The following is a 21,758-nucleotide window of genomic DNA, read 5'->3' on the forward strand; positions in this document are numbered from 1 at the left end:
CACTCACCATCCTGATTTGGAAATATATTACTGCTTCTTCACTATCTCTGCATCAAAATCCTGGAACTCCTTCCCTAACAGCATTGTGGGTGTACCTACACCACATGGACTGCAATGATTCAAGAAGGCAGCTCACCACCACCTTCTCAAGGGCAATTAGATATGGGCAATAAAAGCTGACTGGGTCATCGAAGCCCACATCTCTTGAATTAATAAAAAAAACTTGTGAAACCAAAGTGATGGTGGCAACTAAGATGCTGATGTAGAAACATGGCAGTTTAACACCTCTGTTCACTTTCCAGCCACGTTACAAATTTGAGCTCATGCTAGTTTCAATCATGTCTTTTCTCTTTTCCAGAAGCACAGGTGGCATTTTTGATGGGCACCACTTGATCATCAAAATGATAAATAAAACTAGTTGGCATTTGTTTATTCATTTAGTCTCACCACTTGATGCACATTAAGAACCTCAGGCTTATTTTCTTTGATATTGCTCTTCTGAAGAGATTGGGGAAGTTTTACTAACTTAAAACGTGCTATATTATTGCAACTTGTTAGTCTTCAGTTCGAACCAACCATCAGCATGGGTGTCACTGATAAACCGGAGTATGTTTCTGGTTTGCAAAAAGGTTAAACAGTCTGCAATGAGCTGGAAATCCTTCACACTATGGACGACTGGAGCACAGTTAACTGCAAACAGCGACATCCTCCATGATGTTGACAAGGTTTACAGTCTGTTCAAACAAAGAACTGCCTAGGTATGCAGAAGAACTGTAAACTTCCACATGTAGGCTTTGCATTGAATCAAGTAGAGCTGCCATAAAAAGTTCGAACAGCATGACACAAGCACACATCTTTGACTGACACAGTGGACAGCCATTTCCACGGAGATTGTCCAACTGCATTAAATGCTGGTACAGTTAAAATATGGTGCGTTAAGGTGAAACATGATTCATATACAGGTTCTGCCCACAAAATATTGAAAATGTGCCAAATTTATTTCAATTCCACTAAAAATAAAAACTAATTATTATAAAAAAACTTCCTATGTAGAAATACATTAAAAATACAATTTTGTATTTAAATCTTTCAATTTTAAAGGGTTAAATCTTTAATACTTAAATCCCTAATTATTGTTAATGCAGGAGTTTAAGAAAGCACTTACCCATGAAAAATTGTAAAGCAACATTGTTCATAAGAATACTGTCTAGGGGGATCGTGCAAAGTTTTCCAAAGTTCGCAGCAAGCTTGAGTGTATCTACTTCCTGCAGATTAAAAAAGCAAATTAGTAGCTGAAAATTTGCTATACAACAGCAAAGCTTGAAAAATGTTAACTCAGCCATAATGATTAAACCTAACAAGAGTTGCAGACAGTCGACTGGAAAAGTAGTAAACTCAAAAATAACAGCGCATTACATGCAAAGTAAGGTGACCATAATAGACCACCTTACAATGCTGGTCATTGAATGCTGGTCATATGCCCTGTTTGTGAACAGAATTCCCACTCACCTGAAGAAGGAGCTTAAGGCTCCGAAAGCTTGTGGCTTTTGCTACCAAATAAACCTGTTGGACTTTAACCTGGTGTTGTTAAACTTCTTATTGAAAGAAAACAGGAAGCAGGATGGGGAAACTTGTATTTTTAATGGAATCTTTCATGTTTTAAGGATGTTCTGGAGTGTTTCAAAGCTAACTATTTTTGAAGTATTGCCATAGTTATGCTGGTAAAACTTTTGTTAGGTCGGAGTGCTCAAAAAAATCAAATAATTACACAAAATAAATCTGCAAAACCTTATTCATTTCATGAGATGGACTTCTGGGATGAGAATTTTCGAGAGCAGGTGGAATGGACATACACTGTCTGGGGTTTAGAAGAAAGAGAGGTCATCTCATTAAAACAAAGAATTACACAAAGGCTCAAAATGCTGTTTCCCTGACTGGTAAGTCTTGAACTGGGTGTAGGGGAGGTGGGAATGGTGGTGAATAAGTCTCAGGATGAGTGGACCATTTAGGACTGAGTTGGGAATAAATGTCTTCACTCTTAGAATTGGAAATCTTTCAAATTTGACATTCCACAGGGTTTTAGATACTCTGCCATTGAGTATACTCAAGACTGAGATCAATAGATGTTGGAATCGAAAGGAATCAAGGGATATTGGGATAAAATGTATAGATGAATTGAGGTCGAAATCAGCCCTGATCTGACTGAATGACAGGGCAGACTCAAGGGGCCATATGATCTATTCCGCCTTTTATTTCTTAAATGTGTTCTTAAAATACCTCCACTTCCATTCATTTCGGCAGGATGAAGGAAAGAGGAAATTTGGGGTACGATCCAACTTACAAACAAGAAGCAAGAGTACCCCATTCTGCTCCTCGAGCCTGCTCCGCCATTTAATAGGATCATGGTTGATCTGATAATAACCTTAAATCTGCATCCCTCTTAACCCTGCTAACTTACCAAGAATCAATCTACCTCTGCCTTAAAATATTCAAAGATTTAATTTCCGTCGCCTTCTCAGGAAGAGAGTTCATGTCATGGACGTGAGACAAAGGGACTGTTAATGGTGCCATTAGAAAATGAGAAGTGTCAATAGTGGCAAAGGTAGGATAGCAGAATATGTTAATAGGAGAACAGGGGTCAGTGCTCAGTGGGGTTGTGTTGGGACAAGCCAGGGGAACCGAACAGAAAACAAATGAGGGGTGTCATTGAGGAGATAACAAGCATGTTAGATAAAGGAGAACCTGTGGATGTGATTTATTTAGATTTTCAAAAGGCCTTTGACAAGGTGCCACATAGGAGACGGTTAAATAAGTTAAGAGCCCATGGTGTTCATGTTAAGATCCTGGCATGAATAGAGGATTGGCTGACTGGCAGAAGGCAGAGAGTGGGGATAAAGGGGTCTTTTTCAGGATGGCAGCCAGTGACTAGTGGTGTGCCTCAGGGGTCGGTGCTGGGACCACAACTTTTCACAATATACATTAACGATTTGGAAGGAGGATCTGAAGGCACTGTTGCTAAGTTTGTAGATGATACAAAAATATGTAGATGGACAGGTAGTATTGAGGAAGCAGGGGGGGCTGCAGAAGGACTTTGACAGGATAGGAGAGTGGGCAAAGAAGTGGCAGATGGAATACAATGTGGAAAAGTGTGAGGTTATGCACTTTGGAAGGAGGAATGGAGGCGTAGACTATTTTCTAAATGGGGAAATGCCTAGGAAATCAGAAACACAAAGGGACTTGGGAGTCCTTGTTCAAGATTTTCTTAAGGTTAATGTGCAGGTTCAGTCGGCAGTTAGGAAGGCAAATGCAATGTTAGCATTCATGTTGAGAAGGCTAGAATACAAGAGCAGGGATGTTCTTCTGAGTCTGTATAAGGCTCTGATCAGGCCCCCATTTGGAGTATTGTGAACAGTTATGGGCCCTGTATCTAAGGAAGGATTTTTCTGGCCTTGGAAAGGGTCCAGAGGAAGTTCACAAGAACAATCCCTGGAATGAAGAGTTTGTTGTATGAGGAACGGTTGAGGACTCTGGGTCTGTACTCGTTGGAGTTTAGAAGGATGGGGGGGGGGGGGGGGGGGGGAGAGAGAGATCTTATTGAAACTTACAGGATACTGCAGGGCCTGGTTAGAGTGGACATGGAGAGGATGTTTCCCTGGGTAGGAAAAACTAGAACCAGAGGGCACAACCTCAGGCTAAAGGGACGATCCTGTAAAACAGAGATGAGGAGAAATTTCCTCAGCCAGAGAGTGGTGAATCTGTGGAACTCTTTGCTGCAGAAGGCTGTGGAGGGCCAGGTCATTGAGTGTCTTTAAGACAGAGTTAGATACGTTCTTGATTAATAAGGGGTTAGGGGGAAAAGTCATGAGAATGGGGATGAGAAAAAAAATCAGCCATGATTGAATGGCGGAGCAGACTCGATGGGCTGAGTGGCCTAATTCTGTTCCTATGTCTTATGGTCAAGATGGAGGAGAAGTTCACAGTCTGAAGTTGTTGAACTCAATGTTGAGTCCAGAAAGTTGTAAAGTATCAAATCGAAAGAGGTGTTATTCTTCCAGTTTGCATGGGGCATCACTGGAGCACTGCAGCAGGCCAAGGACGGACATGTGGGTGGGAGTGAACATTGCACCATTAACAGTCACTTTGTCTCATGCCCATTACATCTTTGCCAATCTCTCCGTAGTTTATTTGTGTTTCTCTCTCCACAGATGCTGCCAGACTGGTGTGTTTATCCAGCATTTTCTGTTTCTGTCCATTGCAGACATTAGTCTGATATTCCCAAGTATTAGACTTTTGCCCTGATTTGGAATACTTAAAAGCAGGGAGAGGATTAATAAGATGGGAAGTGTCACTGTGTCATGCTACTATTGTATGCAGCAGGATGATGCTTTTGACCATCAAATGTACATTATGCCAATTCAGGGATATTTGTCGTACAAAAGCAACAAACAATTTGATTCATTTTCAGGGCATGGGCATCATTAGTAAGTCTAACATTTATTTTTCATTGCGAGCTGCCCTCAAGAAAGTGATAATAAGCTCTTTACTGAACCGTTGCAATTTATGAGGCTTGTGACGGCATGAAGAGGTGCCTACAAAAAGTGATATTTGGTAGGAAATTCCAGGACATTGCCACGAAAACAAAGAAAGGACGTTGGCATATGCCCAGTCAGGAGTGTGAGAGACTTGGAGGAACATGTGGGCATGGTGGTATCCCTGCTACCTTCATCATTCCAAATGGGAAAGCATTTTTGTATGTGAAATGGGATTGAACAATAGTGGTGGAATGAGAAACTATTTTTTTTCAGCAGCGGTAATAATTAACTTAGTTTCATGTTTGCCTCTGTTGACAAGATATCTCTTTAATACAGCTTTTTGGCCAGAATGAAAGAGGTAATTGATGTAAATGTAAAGAAGTGAAAGAGACCTATAATACTGATTGAGGAGAGGGAGGAAAGGGAAAATAACTCGATCTACAACTGCCAGAACTTATCAAATAGCATTTCCCAACTTGATTGAAAAGGTCAGAGAAGCTTAAATACAAATAGCATTCCATTTCAAAATATCTTGATGAAAAAAATTCTCAAAAGTATTCACATTTATCTCTACTGGCTGTAATACCTATTGGTGGTGGCCTTAAAGCCATTTACTGTTGTCATGGAACATTGGTCCTGCATCTACTGCATACTGGTGTTGAACCACCTTACATTTCTACTTGAGCCACCGTGCAGTAATATGATTTCTGTGTATCTGAAGTGAAATAATGGATACAAAATTTCATAAGGCATCTAAATCGTGTTAAAAACACAAGATGTTATAAATCATCGGTAGGTCTGGCAGGTGGGTTTGGTAGGTGGTCGAAGGAGGCTTGGTTAGTTGCTGCAATACATCATGGGGACAGCACACTGCTGCCACTGTTTACTGGTGACAGAGGGACTGAATTTTTAAAATGATTGATGGCTTTAACTTGTTTTAGTAGCCACATTATTTACATGGCTGGTCTAGTTGAGTTTCTGGTCAATGGCTACACCTTGAACATTGATGGTCAGGGGTTTGAAATAAAAGTTCTTTCAACCAGATCAACTGCAACTCGTTGCTCCATAATTCTAATCCTGCACTGATGTGGGATAAAATTTTCCTGTTAATCCAAAGGATCCATCTCTGTGACAGGCAGGTGAAGAGCAAGGGCCATAAGATGCATGGGAACACCATTACCTGGAAGCTCTCCAAAACATAACCTCCTGATTTGGAAACATAAATACCATTCTTGTCCGTTCACTGGGTCAAGTCCTAGAATTCTCTATTTAAAAGCACCGTGGGTGAACATAAATCATCAATACCACCTCCTTCTCAAGGATAAGAATGGAAAATAAATGCTGCCCTTGCTAGTGATGTCAACATCTCTTGAAGCAAACAAAAACACTAATGAAATTTTTCACAAATGTTAACTGAAAAAGTTGATGACAACGGTGCTTCCATATTTCTACCACTTACTGCTTTCTTGTTTAACGGTAAGCATCTTGGATCATTATCAGGAACTGCCTCGTCCAATAAAACTATTTGGTTTAACCAAATTATGACAGCTACAATGCCAGTTGTATCTGCAAGCAAGTTGACAAGTTTGAGTGATGGGCTCCAATCTGGTATAGAACATGCAAAAGAAACACCCGCTTTTATCTTGCACTATCATCTCTTGTCATTTAATCAATCGTGTTGTCACCATATCATTCCCCTTTGTTCTTTCCTGTCCTTCCCCTCCTTTTTCCCAGGCTCCATATTAGTTTATAATGTACAAAATCTTGACAACTAAACCTCTTAATTCCTCAATTTTGATGAAAAGTCAGTGACCTGAAATATTAACCATTTAGATACTGCCAGACCTACCGATGATTTATAACATCTTGTGTTTTTAACACGATTTAGATGCCTTATGAAATTTTGTATCCATTATTTCACTTCAGATACACAGAAATCATATTACTGCACGGTGGCTCAAGTAGAAATGTAAGGTGGTTCAACACCAGTATGCAGTAGATGCAGGACCAATGTTCCATGACAACAGTAAATGGCTTTAAGGCCACCACCAATAGGTATTACAGCCAGTAGAGATAAATGTGAATACTTTTGAGAATTTTTTTCATCAAGATATTTTGAAATGGAATGCTATTTGTATTTAAGCTTCTCTGACCTTTTCAATCAAGTTGGGAAATGCTATTTGATAAGTTCTGGCAGTTGTAGATCGAGTTATTTTCCCTTTCCTCCCTCTCCTCAATCAGTATTATAGGTCTCTTTCACTTCTTTACATTTACATCAATTACCTCTTTCATTCTGGCCAAAAAGCTGTATTAAAGAGATATCTTGTCAACAGAGGCAAACATGAAACTAAGTTAATTATTACCGTTGCTGAAAAAAAATAGTTTCTCATTCCACCACTATTGTTCAATCCCATTTCACATACAAAAATGCTTGAACTGGCTAAGACCCACAGAGCAGACCCACTTAGCTGTACCTATTTTGATGCAAGTTTACAAGTGAACTGTTACAACATTTGAAAGTTATGTAATAATATCAGATGCTGATGCAGCACCTAATAGCATGACTGAAACATTAAATTTCATAAGTTATTCATGCATGCACGTGAATAATATGCAATTCACACAAAAAAATCATTGCCCATAATGTGAGAAAAGTGAGAGACCATTTGGCCAGCAATTTTTTGAATCTGGAACATGGCTTTCATTTCCAGGTAATGATGGTATTGACAGAATAAACATTTTAAATTATTTGAGTATGGAAATTCATGTTTTATGAATCATACTTGAGCAGCAATGATACTTATATAACCGAATGCTTTACTAAATTCGTATTTTGTCAAAATATCTGAAGCTTCTTGTCAAATTTAGGTTGGAACTTGATCTACAGGTCGCAATCATAATACAATATATGCATAAGGTCCCTCATTCTCTTAAGATAGACTTCAACATTCCCCTACATACTTCCCCAAACATATTATCCAATAGGGAGAATTTGTGGGATAGTACCCCTTTAAGAGTTTTGCATCATGCACACATTTCCTGGTCAGGTGTGTATCATTACTCCCACTTTTTATGAAGCCTTTCATTTTCAAAAAAATACGAATAGTTTTTTTTTTAAGGAAGCAGCAAAGACCTCCCATTAATTCCCTACAGCAGAAACAAGAAAACACCTTGCAGACGATAAAAAAAAGGAAAACTCTTGGTTGTACAGTTTACTAAAAAGATTAAAAGGCCTTGAGGGCACAAAGTTCGCACATGGAAGTTGTGTTAAATTCAAAGAATGAGCAAGATCCACGCTCTTGGGAATTAATGAATGTTCTTTCTCAGTTATTCACAACATTTCTGTGCAAACTATTTATCATATTAACAATTAAAGTCAAGCACACTGAAACATGAAATGCAATATGTTTGCAATGAGCCAGTTAAATGTGGAATTAGATGCCATTTATAACAATTAATGTCAAGGTAACCAGTAGTATCTGTAAGAGGGCATGGCTTATCCAAATTGATATACTTAAACAAAAAGCTGACAACATAAAATTATAAAATCAGGTCATTCATTGCCAAAGATGGAAAAACGCACTTGTTATTCAGTGAAAGATATTATTCATAAACATGATCAAATAATAATGAAGTTCATGGGCACATCAAAATTAATTTCAACAGTGTACGATCTTACTACAAACACCGTAAGCTTACCAGAGCCTCTTCCCAGAACTTCAAGCTGAACCAGATTGTTCAAGTTTGATGTCCATTTCAACTCTGAACCAGGTTTCCAATCTCATATCATCAAAAAGTCTGTCTCCTTCCTTCAGTAACACCACTTGTCTCCACTTTACCTCATCTCATCTGCCACTGTAATCATCACATCCATTGATCACCTCCAGATTGAATTACTCCATTTCTCTCTTAGTTAGTCTCCCAACTTGCACCAAAAACATGAGTTCATTTAAAATTCTGCTACCATATTTTATCTTGCACCAAGTAACATGGGTCCATCTGTCCTGCTGTCACTGAACTCTGCTGGCTCCAAGTCCCTAATTTCACAAATTTAAACTTCCATCCTCCAGTTTCAGCCACTGCAATGTTGTGCACCCATCCATCTACAAATCTTTCCAGCAACAAAACTACCCAAACTCTGATCTCTTACTCCAGTCTCTGAAAGGGTTCGACAGGGTAGACACAGAGGTTAATTCACCACAGGACCTAGCACAAAAAAGCAGTTGAGGACAAAACACTGTAACATTGCATGTTTTCAAGGAGTAAGACACAGCTCTTGATTTTTTGATTTGATTTATCATGTATTAGTATGCAGTGAAAAGTATTGTTTCTTGCATGCTATACAGACAAAGTGTACTGTTCATAAAGAAGGAAAGGAGAGAGTGCAGAATGTAGTGTTACAGTCATAGCTAAGATATAGAGAAAGATCAATTTAGTGCGAGGTAGGTCCATTCAAAAGTCTGATGGCAGCAGGGAAGAAGCTGTTCTCGAGTTGGTTGGTACATGACCTCAAACTTTTGTATCTTTTTCCCGATGGAAAGTGGTGGAAGTGTGTGTGCCCGGGGTGCGTGGGGTCCTTGATTATGCTGGCTGCTTTTCCGAGGCAGCGGGAAATGTAGACAGCTTCAATGGATGGGACGCTGGATTTCATGATGGACTGGGCTTCGTTCACGGCCCTTTGTAGTTTCTTGCGGTTTTGGTCAGTGCAGGAGCCATACCAAGCTGTGATACATCCAGAAAGGATGCTTTCTATGATGCATCTGTAAAGTTTTAGGCTAAAAAGAGATCAAAGGATGTGGTGGGGGTACAGGAAGAGGGATCAGGTTCAGCCATGATCATAATGAATGATTAAACAGGCTTGAAGGGCCAAATGACCTACTCCAATCTCTCACCATTTAAATAGTATATTGCATTTCTATTCTTCTTGCTGAAGTAGACAAGTTCACATTTTCCCACATTATACTCCGTGCCAATGTTTTGCCTATACTGAGAACAGGGCAAGTGACTTCAGGAATTATATTCTAAGTTATGAGCAGAGACTCAATGCTTACATGTTTCAAAAGTAAATAAAATAAAATTAGTTGGGGGCTGGGGTGGGAGATTAGGTGGAACAAACACAAGTCAACTTTTTCCGAGTATTGAAATGCACAAAGTGAAAGCAAAAGTATTGGTAGGAATTAGAAATGTGGAATGGGTTCAAAATTAACAAGTCTCAAGCTAGAGAGTGAAAATGACAATGCCTTTCATCCCCTACCAGTTGATACATGGAAAATGCTTCGAGCAAGAGCAGTTAAGTGTGCATTAATAACTTGAAAGAAAATTGTATAGTTCTTTGAGGAAAGCACAGAAAATTATAGCAATGACACTCTGTCAGTTCTTCCAGTCTTTTGCCACAAGTGCCAGATAAATGGCCTAGGTGTCCACTTTCAGCCATTTGTCTGGAGGCTTCAATAAGTCACAAAAATAAGATACTGCAGGAGACCAGAAGAAACCTCAGAATGTTTAATGGCCAAATGTTTAAAGCATAAACTGATGTGATCAAATGTGGCACATGTCAAAACAGTCATTTTAATTGAGGTGTGTTCTTGAGGAGTGTAATTGAGGAATGTTATAACTTGTCTGTTTTCCTTCCAAATCTGCTCTGCATTTTCGGCATGTTCTGTTTATATTTCAAATTTCCAATATTTGTATTTTTTTTCTTTTCCCAATACACTTATGTTTGTTTTTTGGGGGTGGCTGGAGAAGGTGGTGAGAGCTCTCACCACCTTGGAAGCATAGTCAAGTCGGATTAAATAGCACGCATGCATACTTATCGTGAATTCCAACTTCTCAATAGAGGATTTGTGCAAAACATTCATTTATGCCAGCATTGGAAAGTGGACCAATCTTGTATTATCGCCGACTGAGACAATTTTCTTCAATTACAAATGCACTTCCATTGTTTGGCAAACAAGTGAAGTTTCAAAAATTCAACCAAACAAATAGATTTACTGCCTCTCTCAAACTCCTTCAAAATTAATAATTAAAATATGCTATCTAATATGGCAGGAACTTTAGCTTTAAAGGAAAATTTTAAAGCATTTGATAAATAAATCTTGAGATTTAGAAACAGTTACCTTTCCTGAGTTTAATCTCTGAACTCTTGTTTCACAGACTTTCTTCACGAACAGTAAGCTGTTTATCTGATTCTTTATAGTGCTTATATCTGAAAATAAAGTTGCAACAGTTATGCAAAACTTCATTAATTCAACTCAGTTGTCTTTTTTTACTAATTAATGCATTTGGTATCTCATAAAACAATTAACAAAAATACACAAATAAAAATATGCACAAATAAAAATATATAGACTTATCAAAATGTTTAAAGATTTTGTAACATTTAGCAAGGATTGACTTGACAGTAACGTTAATTTACGAATTTCTATTTCATGGGGTGAATGTGTGGGCCCAATTTTACCATTTTCATTCTAAGTGCTGAATCTGGGCGTAGTACAGATCCGACTTAGAAATCCACTTTCAGCCATCTCCAGTCCGATTCGCGCTGTGGGTGGGGCTTAGTGCTACTGGAACGATCGGAGCTCTGAACTGTGCAGTTAGAAAAAAAATTGGAAAAAATGCGCCTGTGTTGGATCGCTCACGGGCCACAAAAAGCAGAGAAAGCGGCCCGGGAGCAAAAAGCGGGAGCGAGGGTGTATCTCGGGGGGGGGGGGGGGGGGGGGGGGGAGAGAGATGGATCCCTGGTGGGGGGCAGATGGATCTCTGGTGGGGGTGCAGGGGGGTCTGCTGCCACTCTGCGGGTGATTGGTAGTGGGGGGGGGAAGGGGGGCAGGAGTGGCGATCGGTCTGGGTAGCGGGGGGTGGTGGATAAGGGGGACAGTGATGTGTGTGTGTCCCCCTTATTCATGCCACCCCTGCCCCCCTCCCCCCCACCGATCGCCCCCAGAGTGGCAGCGGACACCCCTCACCAGAGATCCATCTGCCTCCCCACCAGAGATCCATCTGCCTCCCCCCACCAGAGATCCATTTGCCACCCCCCCCACCAGAGATCCATTTGCCTCCCCCCCCACCAGAGATCCATTTGCCTCCCCCCTCCCCAGAGATACATCTTCCCCCCCCCCCCCCCCAAGACAATGAACAAAGAACAATACAGCACAGGAACAGGCCCTTCGGCCCTCCAAGCCCGTGCCGCTCCCTGGTCCAAACTAGACCATTCTTTTGTATCCCTCCATTCCCATGGCATGGCAAGCCAGTTCAGAGTTTCAGATCCCTGTCTTCTCTCTCTCTAAGTGCTTGGCCCATAGCCTTGAATGTGATGACATGCCAAGTGCTCATCCAGGTACTTTTTAAAGGATGCAAGGCAACTCACCTCCATCACCCTCCCAGGTAGAACATTCCTGTAGCCCAAGACATTCAACCACACTGTTACCCACCCGACCAATCTTTGTGTCATCTGCAATCATACTAATCCTACCCCCCGACACAGTCATCTATGGCGTTTATATAAATGACGAATAATAGGGGACTAAGAGCAGATTTCTGTGGTACGCCACTGGCTTCCCGTCACTAAAGCAGCCAATCAACTAAAGTATATATTTTATGAATGTCCTTGGTATAAACAAACATTAGTGCTACACACACAGTAGCACATGTTCCAAACTAACCCATGGGACACACCCCTTCTACCCCTTTCCAATGAGAACTAAATCACCTGGTTTCCAGTCCATCCCTCACATTTTATAATGTGCCTACATTTCCACTTGGTTTTTATATCTGAATTTTTGTAACATGCCTTATGAAAATGTATATATTACTGCCAATGCACTACCATTGCTTCACCAGACCCACATGGGTCAATTGTTTGGCTCCAAAGATGATGGATGATCCTTAATTAACCCATGAATGAACAAGGCATCCTCTATTCTGCATCTTATTCGATTTCTGGCCAAGGCAGTTATTGCTTATTGTTCAATTGTTGCCTCCAGCCGAATGAGAAATTTTTAAAGGTAAGCAAAATCAAATAGAACTAGATATTTACCATCACCAGCGGTATCTAAAGATCGAAGATGCTGCAGCTCCTCTGCTGCTCTATCTCTCACTGCTTCGAGTTCTACGACTTTGTCACTTAATTTGATAATATTCAAAAAAGCTTCATAATTACAATTGGCATCACGGATCTGTGACAGATAATATTGTCAGTAATTTCAAAATCAATGTATCAAATTAGTTTCAGTTAGATAAAATATTCAACAAGAGAAGGCACAACTAACAATAATTCCAAAATTAACCCACGTTGATTGATAATGGTTGGGAAAAATTGACTGTTGATATTTCTACCTTGTTTTTGTTCAGATTTTCTCCTCTTCCTCTCCCCCAAATTACTAAATCAGGCACCATTCCTCAACCTAGAACATGGGACTTCAAAACACTCCCTGGACACTACAAATATAATTTTGCTCGTGACCACAGAAATTACTTTAATTTCATCATATCTCACTTTTCTTCCCAGAAAAGAGCATTTGGTGTTTTGTTTTTCTTCTCAGGCTCATATGTGGCACCATCATTTCCCATTGTCAATTTTTTCCAACAATATTGTTACTACAATCTTCTGTTTTATATTTATTCTGTTCAAATACATGAATATACTGTCAACTCCAGCCATTCATGGGAGTTTAATTCCCATATGATCTCATGAAGGGTGAAATTGCTAACAGCAAGCACAGTTTATCCCTGGACCCAATTACAAAAACTCCAGCCATAAGAGGCACAAGACGGCAAGTACACAACTGAGGTGAAGTATTGGTGGTGGGGAGGGGGAAGAAAGAGAAATGTGAAATAAAGGGGACCTCTTCCTTCAGTTAACTGAGTAGAGCCTGAATCCAAGTGTCAAGGCTCCAGCTCGGCTGTCTCTCACTTCAATCAGGTCAAAAGTCATTCATGCAGCTAATTCCCAGGTTCATAGCTGGTCTTAATGCCCAAGCTGAGCCTCACTCAGCAATTTGGAAAAAGTTTGAAGGAGTTGACCTGCTCTGTTACCATGCAAACAGAGCTTTATTTGACTTGCGTATGGGAGCTTTGAGGTTGTCTTGCAAGAATTAGCAGGCAGAATCACAGACTCCAGTGGCTGGTCAATCAACAGTGTCATCGAGTATTAAGGGCTGACTCTTTGATCATATGGGCTCTACACATGCGGCTTGGGCCTCGAGTTTCAGCCACTTCCCACTATTCAATACTATGTGCAATTTTTCTATCACTCTAGAATTGTAGAAGATACCTGACATGGTGTTGAAGATAGGGAATGGGAAAGCTGTGTAAAATGGTTCAGGGACGGTGTTCAGAAGTGTAGAGCCAAAACATCAGCAAGGGTGTTACTGAAGGTGGACATGTAACAAAGGCTAAAGTTAGAAAATCAATAGGTGTACAGGGCTAGAAGAGGTTGCAAAGATGTGGGCCATGCATTCAGGTGAGAAGTGTAACTTTTTTTAAAAATTGCAGATGAGCGAAGTTTCGGGCCACAAACCACAATAAGGTGTGTGCACAGGTTCGTGCGGGTAAACAAACTATGAAAGAGGTCATAAATGGCAGGTGTGGATCATTTTACAAAAAAAATAACCTTGTAGAGAAAAACACACTTTCATGACACACAATTCATTCGGATTCCAACGGATTAACAAATCATGTCAAACTTACCAACCATATAATATACTGATTAATGTAGTCAGGATCACTGAGCTGGTTGATTAATGGAAGAAGAATTCCTTTTGCCAAAATTTCCTGAAAAGTTAAAATAATCCTTTTGGATAGATTGGCATTTTGAAAATCATAATAGTGCATTAAAATATCTGAAAATTACATAGCTTCTAAAGCATACAACATAGTTTAAGTTTCCTGCTAGTCTGCTCTTAAAAATCTTTTGCAGTAATAGCAAAATTATTTATCTGTACAAGTGTCATTAAACATTAAAATAAAACATACGAAGAGTCAAGTTTACATATTGACAATATAGAAAGTGTTCGAAATGGAGAAAAAATTCCAAAAGAAATTGCACATTTTGAACAGTTATCAATTGTATCAAAATTCAGAAAGCCACAATAACTTTGCTCAGTTGATTTCAAATTTCTCATCTACATTCATCCCAGGGTAACAAGACTTAAAGATACAGGGTCAACTTTCATTTGCAAGTTAACACCCAGTTCTACCTCTACCAATTCTCTCTCTCATTACTTGTTTGACATCAAAACTTGGAAAAGCCACAATTTCCTCAAGTTAAACAGAACATTAAAAGACAGCTGCTAAAATAGTTACAACTTGCATCATTTTCAAAAATTAGACAATCTGCTTGGAAATTTTAACCAGCCAGTCTCACCCTTAGGAAATATCGCATGTTCTTGTTATGGAAGTCTCCAGGAGGTAGAAACAAATACAATAAAATCTCACAAAGATCTCTCAGGAACCCTGAAAAAGAGACAATTTGATGTCAACAGTTTGTATATGCCCGTCATACAGAAAATCTCAAACAGGGTCACTTTAACAACAACTCTAAACATTCAAAGTGCTTCACATGAGCATTGTAAGCAAAATTGACATTGAGGTGATACCTGGGAAGACAGCCATAAGCTTAATCAAATAAGTAAGTTTCAAGCAGCATCTTAAAAGGAAGAGAGATGGAGAAACAGAGAAATTTCAGGGGGGAATTCCAGCTGTTAGGCCACAGGCAACTGAAGACCATGGCCACCAATGGTTGAGTCAAGAACTTCAAGGGGACAGAATTAGAGCACAGATATGCTCAAGGGGCTAGTGGAGATTAGAGTAGGGTTGGGAGTGGGGGGTGTGACAGGATCACGGAAGGATTTAACAAACAAGGATGACATTTCTAAAATCAAGATGTTGCGTAACCCAGAGCAAATGTAAATCAATGGGCTAATAGGATTTTGGCTGCATAGCAATGAAGGCAACAAGGTTTAGGATGACCTGAAGTGTATAGAGGGAAAAATGTGGAGATTGGCCAGGAATGTATTTGAAAGTCTGCTTTCACCTTCTGAAAAATGGTTTGGATGCTTTTCTCTAGTGTGGGATGTACATTGTATGGAAGGCAACTTTACACATTTTACACACTAAACAAAGCATTAAAAGAATAAGCTTTCCTTTAAAAAAAAGTTTTGATGGGAGATTCACACAAATACAGCATGGTTTATTCACAAAAACTGTTTTTTCTTTGTACATTAAATACAACAAGAAAACAAATGCTAATGCTGATGCAGATTAAGTTAGAGATGGCTTTGAAGAATCTATACTGAGAAACAATGGCAAGCTGTGACACTATGCCACTATGATTCCGGCAACTAACTAGTCTCAAAAAGTGATTATACAAGAAATGTGCAGTTGAAGGGCAGAGTCCTAAATTATGGATCTTTAAAAAAGTCAGCCAAGGGTCCACATGAAAAAGAACTGATAAATTGCCAGTCTTCATTTTAATAATTTTCTCTTGAAGCTTAAGAGGACGATCAAATTTGAGTGAATAGTAACAAACTTTTTCTTGCAAGGTGGTTAATTTTGAAGTGGAAATGCTGGATAAGAGAATACAAGAGTATAATTTGTAAAGCAATTTCATGAGAAATCTGAGCAACAGACTGAAATTAAAAATTCATATTCCTAGTTTAAGAGGACAAGATTTTCGGTCAATATATTTGTAATCATGGTGCTTCGTTTTGTTTTTAACTGGCTTGCAGACTATTTGAAGTGGTTTCTCATTTTGAGGGCATTTTACAATTTTGAAGCTTTTGGTGGCTGTTCTGTAATGCTGAGCTTGTAAGGAGAATTTTTTTTTAAAAAACATGCATAAAATTTGTGCCTCCCTCCAAGCTAACAGTGCATTTCTGTGACTTGCAGCAGCTTTTATATCAAGTGGGTTTAATAAAGGCTCTGCATATTTTTCTTTGCTTTTGGAAAAATCAATTAGCTTTATTGAAGATCACAAATACAATTCTTGATGCTGCAAAATTACCGTTTAGCAGGCTCTATTGAAACCACATCTAAAGTTAGTAACATTAAAATCAGAGAATGCCCTGCTGAAGTTGAAAACAATACCTTGGTCATTGACCATGGCCTGTTTTAGCTTTTTTAAATTTATTCTCTCACGGCATGCCGGCATTGCTCTAGAAATCATAGAAATCATAGAAACCCTACAGTGCAGAAGGAGGCCATTCGGCCCATCGAGTCTGCACCGACCACAATCCCACCCAGGCCCTACCCCCACACATTTACCCGCTAATCCCTCTAACCTACGCATCTCAGGACTCTAAGGGACAATTTTTAACCTGGCCAATCAACCTAACCCGCACATCTTTGGACTGTGGGAGGAAACCGGAGCACCCGGAGGAAACCCACGCAGACACGAGGAGAATGTGCAAACTCCACACAGACAGTGACTCAAGCTGGGAATCGAACCCGGGACCCTGGAGCTGTGAAGCAGCAGTGCTAACCACTGTGCTACCGTGCCGCCCTCTTGGCCAGCACTTTTTGTTAGCCACAAGAGAAACATTCACAAAATGTGGAGTTGTAGAGAATGATCACAAAGGTACCCCTAACAAACAACTGAGTTGAGGAATGACTGCAAAAAATTACATTTAAAGACAATCACAAGGGAATTTCACAAGTATACAACTGCTTAAGGTACGGATCAGCTAACGTCTTAATGCTATTTAACTTGAAGGGCGACAGTAAGAAAGGCTGGCACAATTTCAAAAAGGTTATTTTCAGGCCAGGATTTTCCAGCCCCACCATGGCAGTTCCCCAGCAGCACATGTGGCGAGCCATTCAAATCTCCATTGACTTCGACAAGCTAGCAAGAGGGGCTAGAAAGTCCCACCCCAAGAATATCAGAATGGTATTTTCATGTAAATAATGATTCATGGTGTGGAATGGATTTTCAAAGTACAACGGAGGTAAAAATACTTAAAATCAAAAAGTTAGAGGTTGTGATTTTAGAATGCAGGAGAACAAAGAGAGAAACTCTCAGTTTGTTCTGGTTGAATAAACCAAAACATGTAAAATAAACTTCTTCTTCCATGTGTTCTGAGTGATCCTTTATAGCAGAAAACTTAAAAACAAAAGTAAAGTTGAAATATAAAACAAACCTTCTTCATCTTTAACTGAAGTACAAACTAGGTCACGGCAGACTTCTTTCTCCATTTCCACTTCAACCTCAAAAAACGTTTCAACGAACTCTTCTGAAACATCTGAAATGACGGAATTGTTGCTCCATTGACAAATTAGAATCCACTATTTTATGACATTAAGGACTTCTTAAAGATACTTTAATTAAAGGTACCATACAGACCTCAGAAGTGAAAGAGTTGTGATGCAGTATTAAGTAACCAAAACGTGCATCAGAACAATTAGACCATTTTCCCTCTCAAGGCCATTCGATAGAGTTGAAATGCAGATCAGCCTATCTATCTGATTTAGCTCCATCTCCTTTCAATACTTGTCTAGCAAAGGTTCCTAGATCTCATATTCAAAATTATTAATTAAGCAAGCACCTATTACTTTCTGTGAGAGAAGGTTCCACAATTCAACCACCCCTTGCATAAAGAATTGTTTCCCAATTTCTCTCCTAACTGGCCTTACTCTGATTTTAAGGTGGTGTCCCTTTGCCATAGACTGTCACCAAGGGGGCAAACATATCTCTACCTCACTCAACAATTCCTTTCAAAATCCTAAAAATCTTGATCAAAAATCCCCATAACCTTCCATATTTCAGTGAATACAAATCTAGCTTATGTACTTTCTCCTTACAATCTAACCTTTGGGACCCTGTTAACATTCTGGCACATTTGTTCTGCACTTCCAAGGTCAACATATCCTTTCTGTGGTATGGTGCCCAAAATGTACAAGAAAGTCCAGATGTGGTTTAACTGAGGCTTTGTACAGCTGTAGCAAAACCTCTTCCCCCTTTATACTCACATCTTCTGGCCATGGAGCAGGGCTTCACAAACTGTGGATTGCAACCCCAACAGAGTCACAAGGTGCAATTTTGGAGTTGTGAGCTCCAAGGCAGCAATGTGCTATCAGCTGCAAGGCCCCTTTAAATCATGTTTCTTTCTAATGGTGAGCATGGTGAGGTCTGATTGCTGCTGCAAAAAAATACTATAAAATACATTTTTCTGTTTAAAACCTGCAGTTTGAACAATTCCCACTATGTTTAATCTCACCCACTGAAGACCCCTCCCCCCACATGACCTGTCACAGAGGCTAAAATTTCAATAGCATTTTTGAGAAGTCAGATACAAAAACAATATTGTACACCAACCCCTAAATTGCACGGTTCATAGATTTTCACCATTTAATACTTGAAACTTTCCTTTTTTTGGTTTCGAAATGGATGATTTCATAATTAACTGCACTGAAATCTATTTGCCTTAGCTTTTCCCCAATCATTTGAACTATCACTGTCTCCCTGTAATTCTATGTTCCTATCCACTCTACGTGCTATACCACTGTCTTTGGGTCATTGGCACCATGAGAAATAAATGTATTTCATTGGATAGACCTGAAACATCTTTCTCCACAGATGCTGCCTGATTTGCTATTAGCAGTTTTGTTGTTACATTTGAAAGTGTTCTCACACCAGATAGAATTAGTGTTTACATTAAGCATATAAGATTTGAATACATTGAAAACTAAGGCCCTTAACTGGCAAACAACAATAAGATGTGGATTGCTCCATGTGATCCAGTAACAGAAGTAATAAGCAGTGGAATGACATTTTTCAGAAGGCGGTTTCTTTTCATACGAAGGTCACTAAGGGGAAAAAATGTTCAGTTATCTGCTCAGTTTCATAGTGGCTAGGCATAGACTACAACTGATGATGGTCTACGATTCTGCCATATTTCTGAGTAGCACAGAACGCTTGTGTCAATGATTGGGGGAATAAAAAAATTCAGGCAAAAATACACAACATGCTAAAGAAGGGAAACTATCCTAGCAAGAGTTCCCTTTCTCACCTTCTGCTTTAAGCAGGCAAGCAATTTACATCAATTAATTTTCTCTTTCAAGGAGTGTGTGAATTATAATCTTATAAACATTGTTGTTTCTAACTCAACATGTGAAATAGTTTGGTTCTGAGAACCACTGTATGCAATTAAAATGCAGTTAGATGCATCCAACATCTTGATGCCAGGTGAACACTTCTAATTGAATTAACATGTAATAACTCGAAGGTGATTATGCTATGCTGCAAAGTTTACATTGACGCATTACTTTGATTCAATTCATCTGTCTCTCATCCATCCCTTCTCTCTTCCCTTCCCTCCAATGCGAAAAGCATGGCTTTATACCTTGAATGCTATTAACTCAAACTCAATTACCCACAAAGAACTTGATGAGAAAATAAGAGGATTATCTGTTAATGAGATCCTTACAAAGATGTCATTCACCTAAGCAAGCACGTGTCAGAAATTATTAGTGGATTTCAATTCATTAGAGAGGTCACATGCTAGGAGTTTAAAAAAATGAGAATCATTCTTCAAGGGAAGAAAAAGTATTAAAAAAAACGAAAGCAAAATAAAGTGAGACCAGAACTTAAACATACCAGTAGTTCTCTTGTGGCATTACAGAGGTTGCAGCTAAGCTGTTTCTCTGACTGGTGGTATCATATAATTACACATTCACTTCAGATTTTAAAAATCTAAGCATTATTATTATAGAACTTCCCTCTCATTCTGAGCCTGTGCGAGTGAAAGTTACGGGGATAGTTTGTGGAAGCAAGGTTGTTCCCCTTGGAAAAGAGAAGTTTGAAAGGAGATATGATATAGAGGGACCTAGGCAGAGTAGACTGTGGAAACTGTTCCCATTAGCAGAATGGTACTGATTTAAGGCGAATGGCAAAAGAGTTGAAGGCAATGGGAGGAAAAACTCTTCCTGACCATTATCCAACAATGTGAAGAACCACATGCATGAACGTTGAGGACAGAATCAGGCTATAAAGAACTATCTCCAGGTCAAAAATCCTCCTGAGACCAATCATATAAGCCCATATGCAAGTCAATGGTGGCTACAGCAGCTCGAAATCACACAATGTTTTCGCCTCAACTACTTTCTGTGGTAGTGAATTCCACAGATTCACCACTCTATGGATGAAAAAATTTCTCCTCCCCTCAGTCCTAAAAGGTTTACCCTTTATTCTGTCCTAAAATGTTTACCCCTTATTCTCAAACTATGACCCGGAGCTTTGGACTCCAACACCATCAGAAACATTCTTTGCACAATAAGCTTTTTCTTTTAAGCTTGAAGATATCTTTAACCTTTAATCTTTAAGTTACCAGAGCTTCAAGTTGTTTTACTTTTATTCTTTTTGTAGACTTTAGTCCGATCCGTTGATTTACTGCCAGATTTTTAGTCTCTATCCCTCATGGTCTGTTTCATTTCCCATAACAATACCTCTCTCTACCTCGTTTCTGCTCTTTGGTTTACTGCAACTACACAAATTTGATCCTTTGCCCCACTTTTCAATTTAAAGCCCCTGTACTTTGCTGGCTATGCGGCTTGCAAGAACACCACCCCAGCAGGGTCCAGATGTAGATGTCGCAAAGTACAGGTCCCACTTTCCCCAGTATCAGTACCTCACAAACCAAGACCCACTTCTCCCACATCAGTCTTGGAGATATTCATTTCCATTTGCCAAATGCCAATTTGCATATAGCTTAGGTAACAACCCAGAAATTATGACTATAGAGGTTCTGCTTCTTAATTTGGTGTCTAGGTCCTCACGCTGAATATGCAGATCCTCCTTCTCTGTCCTATATTGTTGCTACCTATGTGGATCACAACAACTAGGTCTTCCCTCTCTAACTGCAAGTTCCAGTCCTGAGCAGATGTCCCAAACCTTGACACCTGTCAGGCAACACAACCATCTGAACTCATGCACTTTGCTGCGGAAAACAGTGTCAATCCCTCAACTATACCTCAAACTGGCGTCCAGGAGCTCCCAAACACTACAGTGGTGACACCTCACCTGTCCAGCCATCCTTAATGGATTTTAGTTAATGATTTAGTTCAAATATCTTTTATTTTTATATGTTTTATTAACTTGCCACCAGCTGCTAGACTATTTTAGAACTCTAGGAAAAGACTAAAACCATAGTCACTTACCAGATACTCACCAAAACCTACCTTCTCCTATAACAGAGTAACACCACTTCCTGAAGGCTTAGAAAGTTAGAAAACAAA

General features: G+C 39.5%; 1 protein-coding gene across 7 annotated transcripts in view; it reads right to left on the minus strand.

The window, feature by feature from the left end:
* snx13 (sorting nexin 13) overlaps positions 1 to 21,758 on the minus strand; it is a 153,367-nt gene that overhangs the window by 48,508 nt on the left and 83,101 nt on the right. For all 7 annotated transcript variants that reach the window (XM_078238447.1, XM_078238459.1, XM_078238451.1 and 4 more), the window contains 6 exons: positions 17,666 to 17,767; positions 14,896 to 14,984; positions 14,220 to 14,303; positions 12,568 to 12,706; positions 10,649 to 10,737; positions 1,166 to 1,265 (listed from right to left, as the gene is read on the minus strand). In XM_078238447.1, coding sequence (XP_078094573.1) covers positions 1,166 to 1,265; positions 10,649 to 10,737; positions 12,568 to 12,706; positions 14,220 to 14,303; positions 14,896 to 14,984; positions 17,666 to 17,767 — 603 coding nt within the window. The remainder of the gene's footprint in view (positions 1 to 1,165; positions 1,266 to 10,648; positions 10,738 to 12,567; positions 12,707 to 14,219; positions 14,304 to 14,895; positions 14,985 to 17,665; positions 17,768 to 21,758) is intronic.

This window comes from Mustelus asterias, chromosome 2, assembly GCF_964213995.1.
Source record: "Mustelus asterias chromosome 2, sMusAst1.hap1.1, whole genome shotgun sequence".
Lineage (NCBI taxonomy): Eukaryota > Metazoa > Chordata > Chondrichthyes > Carcharhiniformes > Triakidae > Mustelus > Mustelus asterias.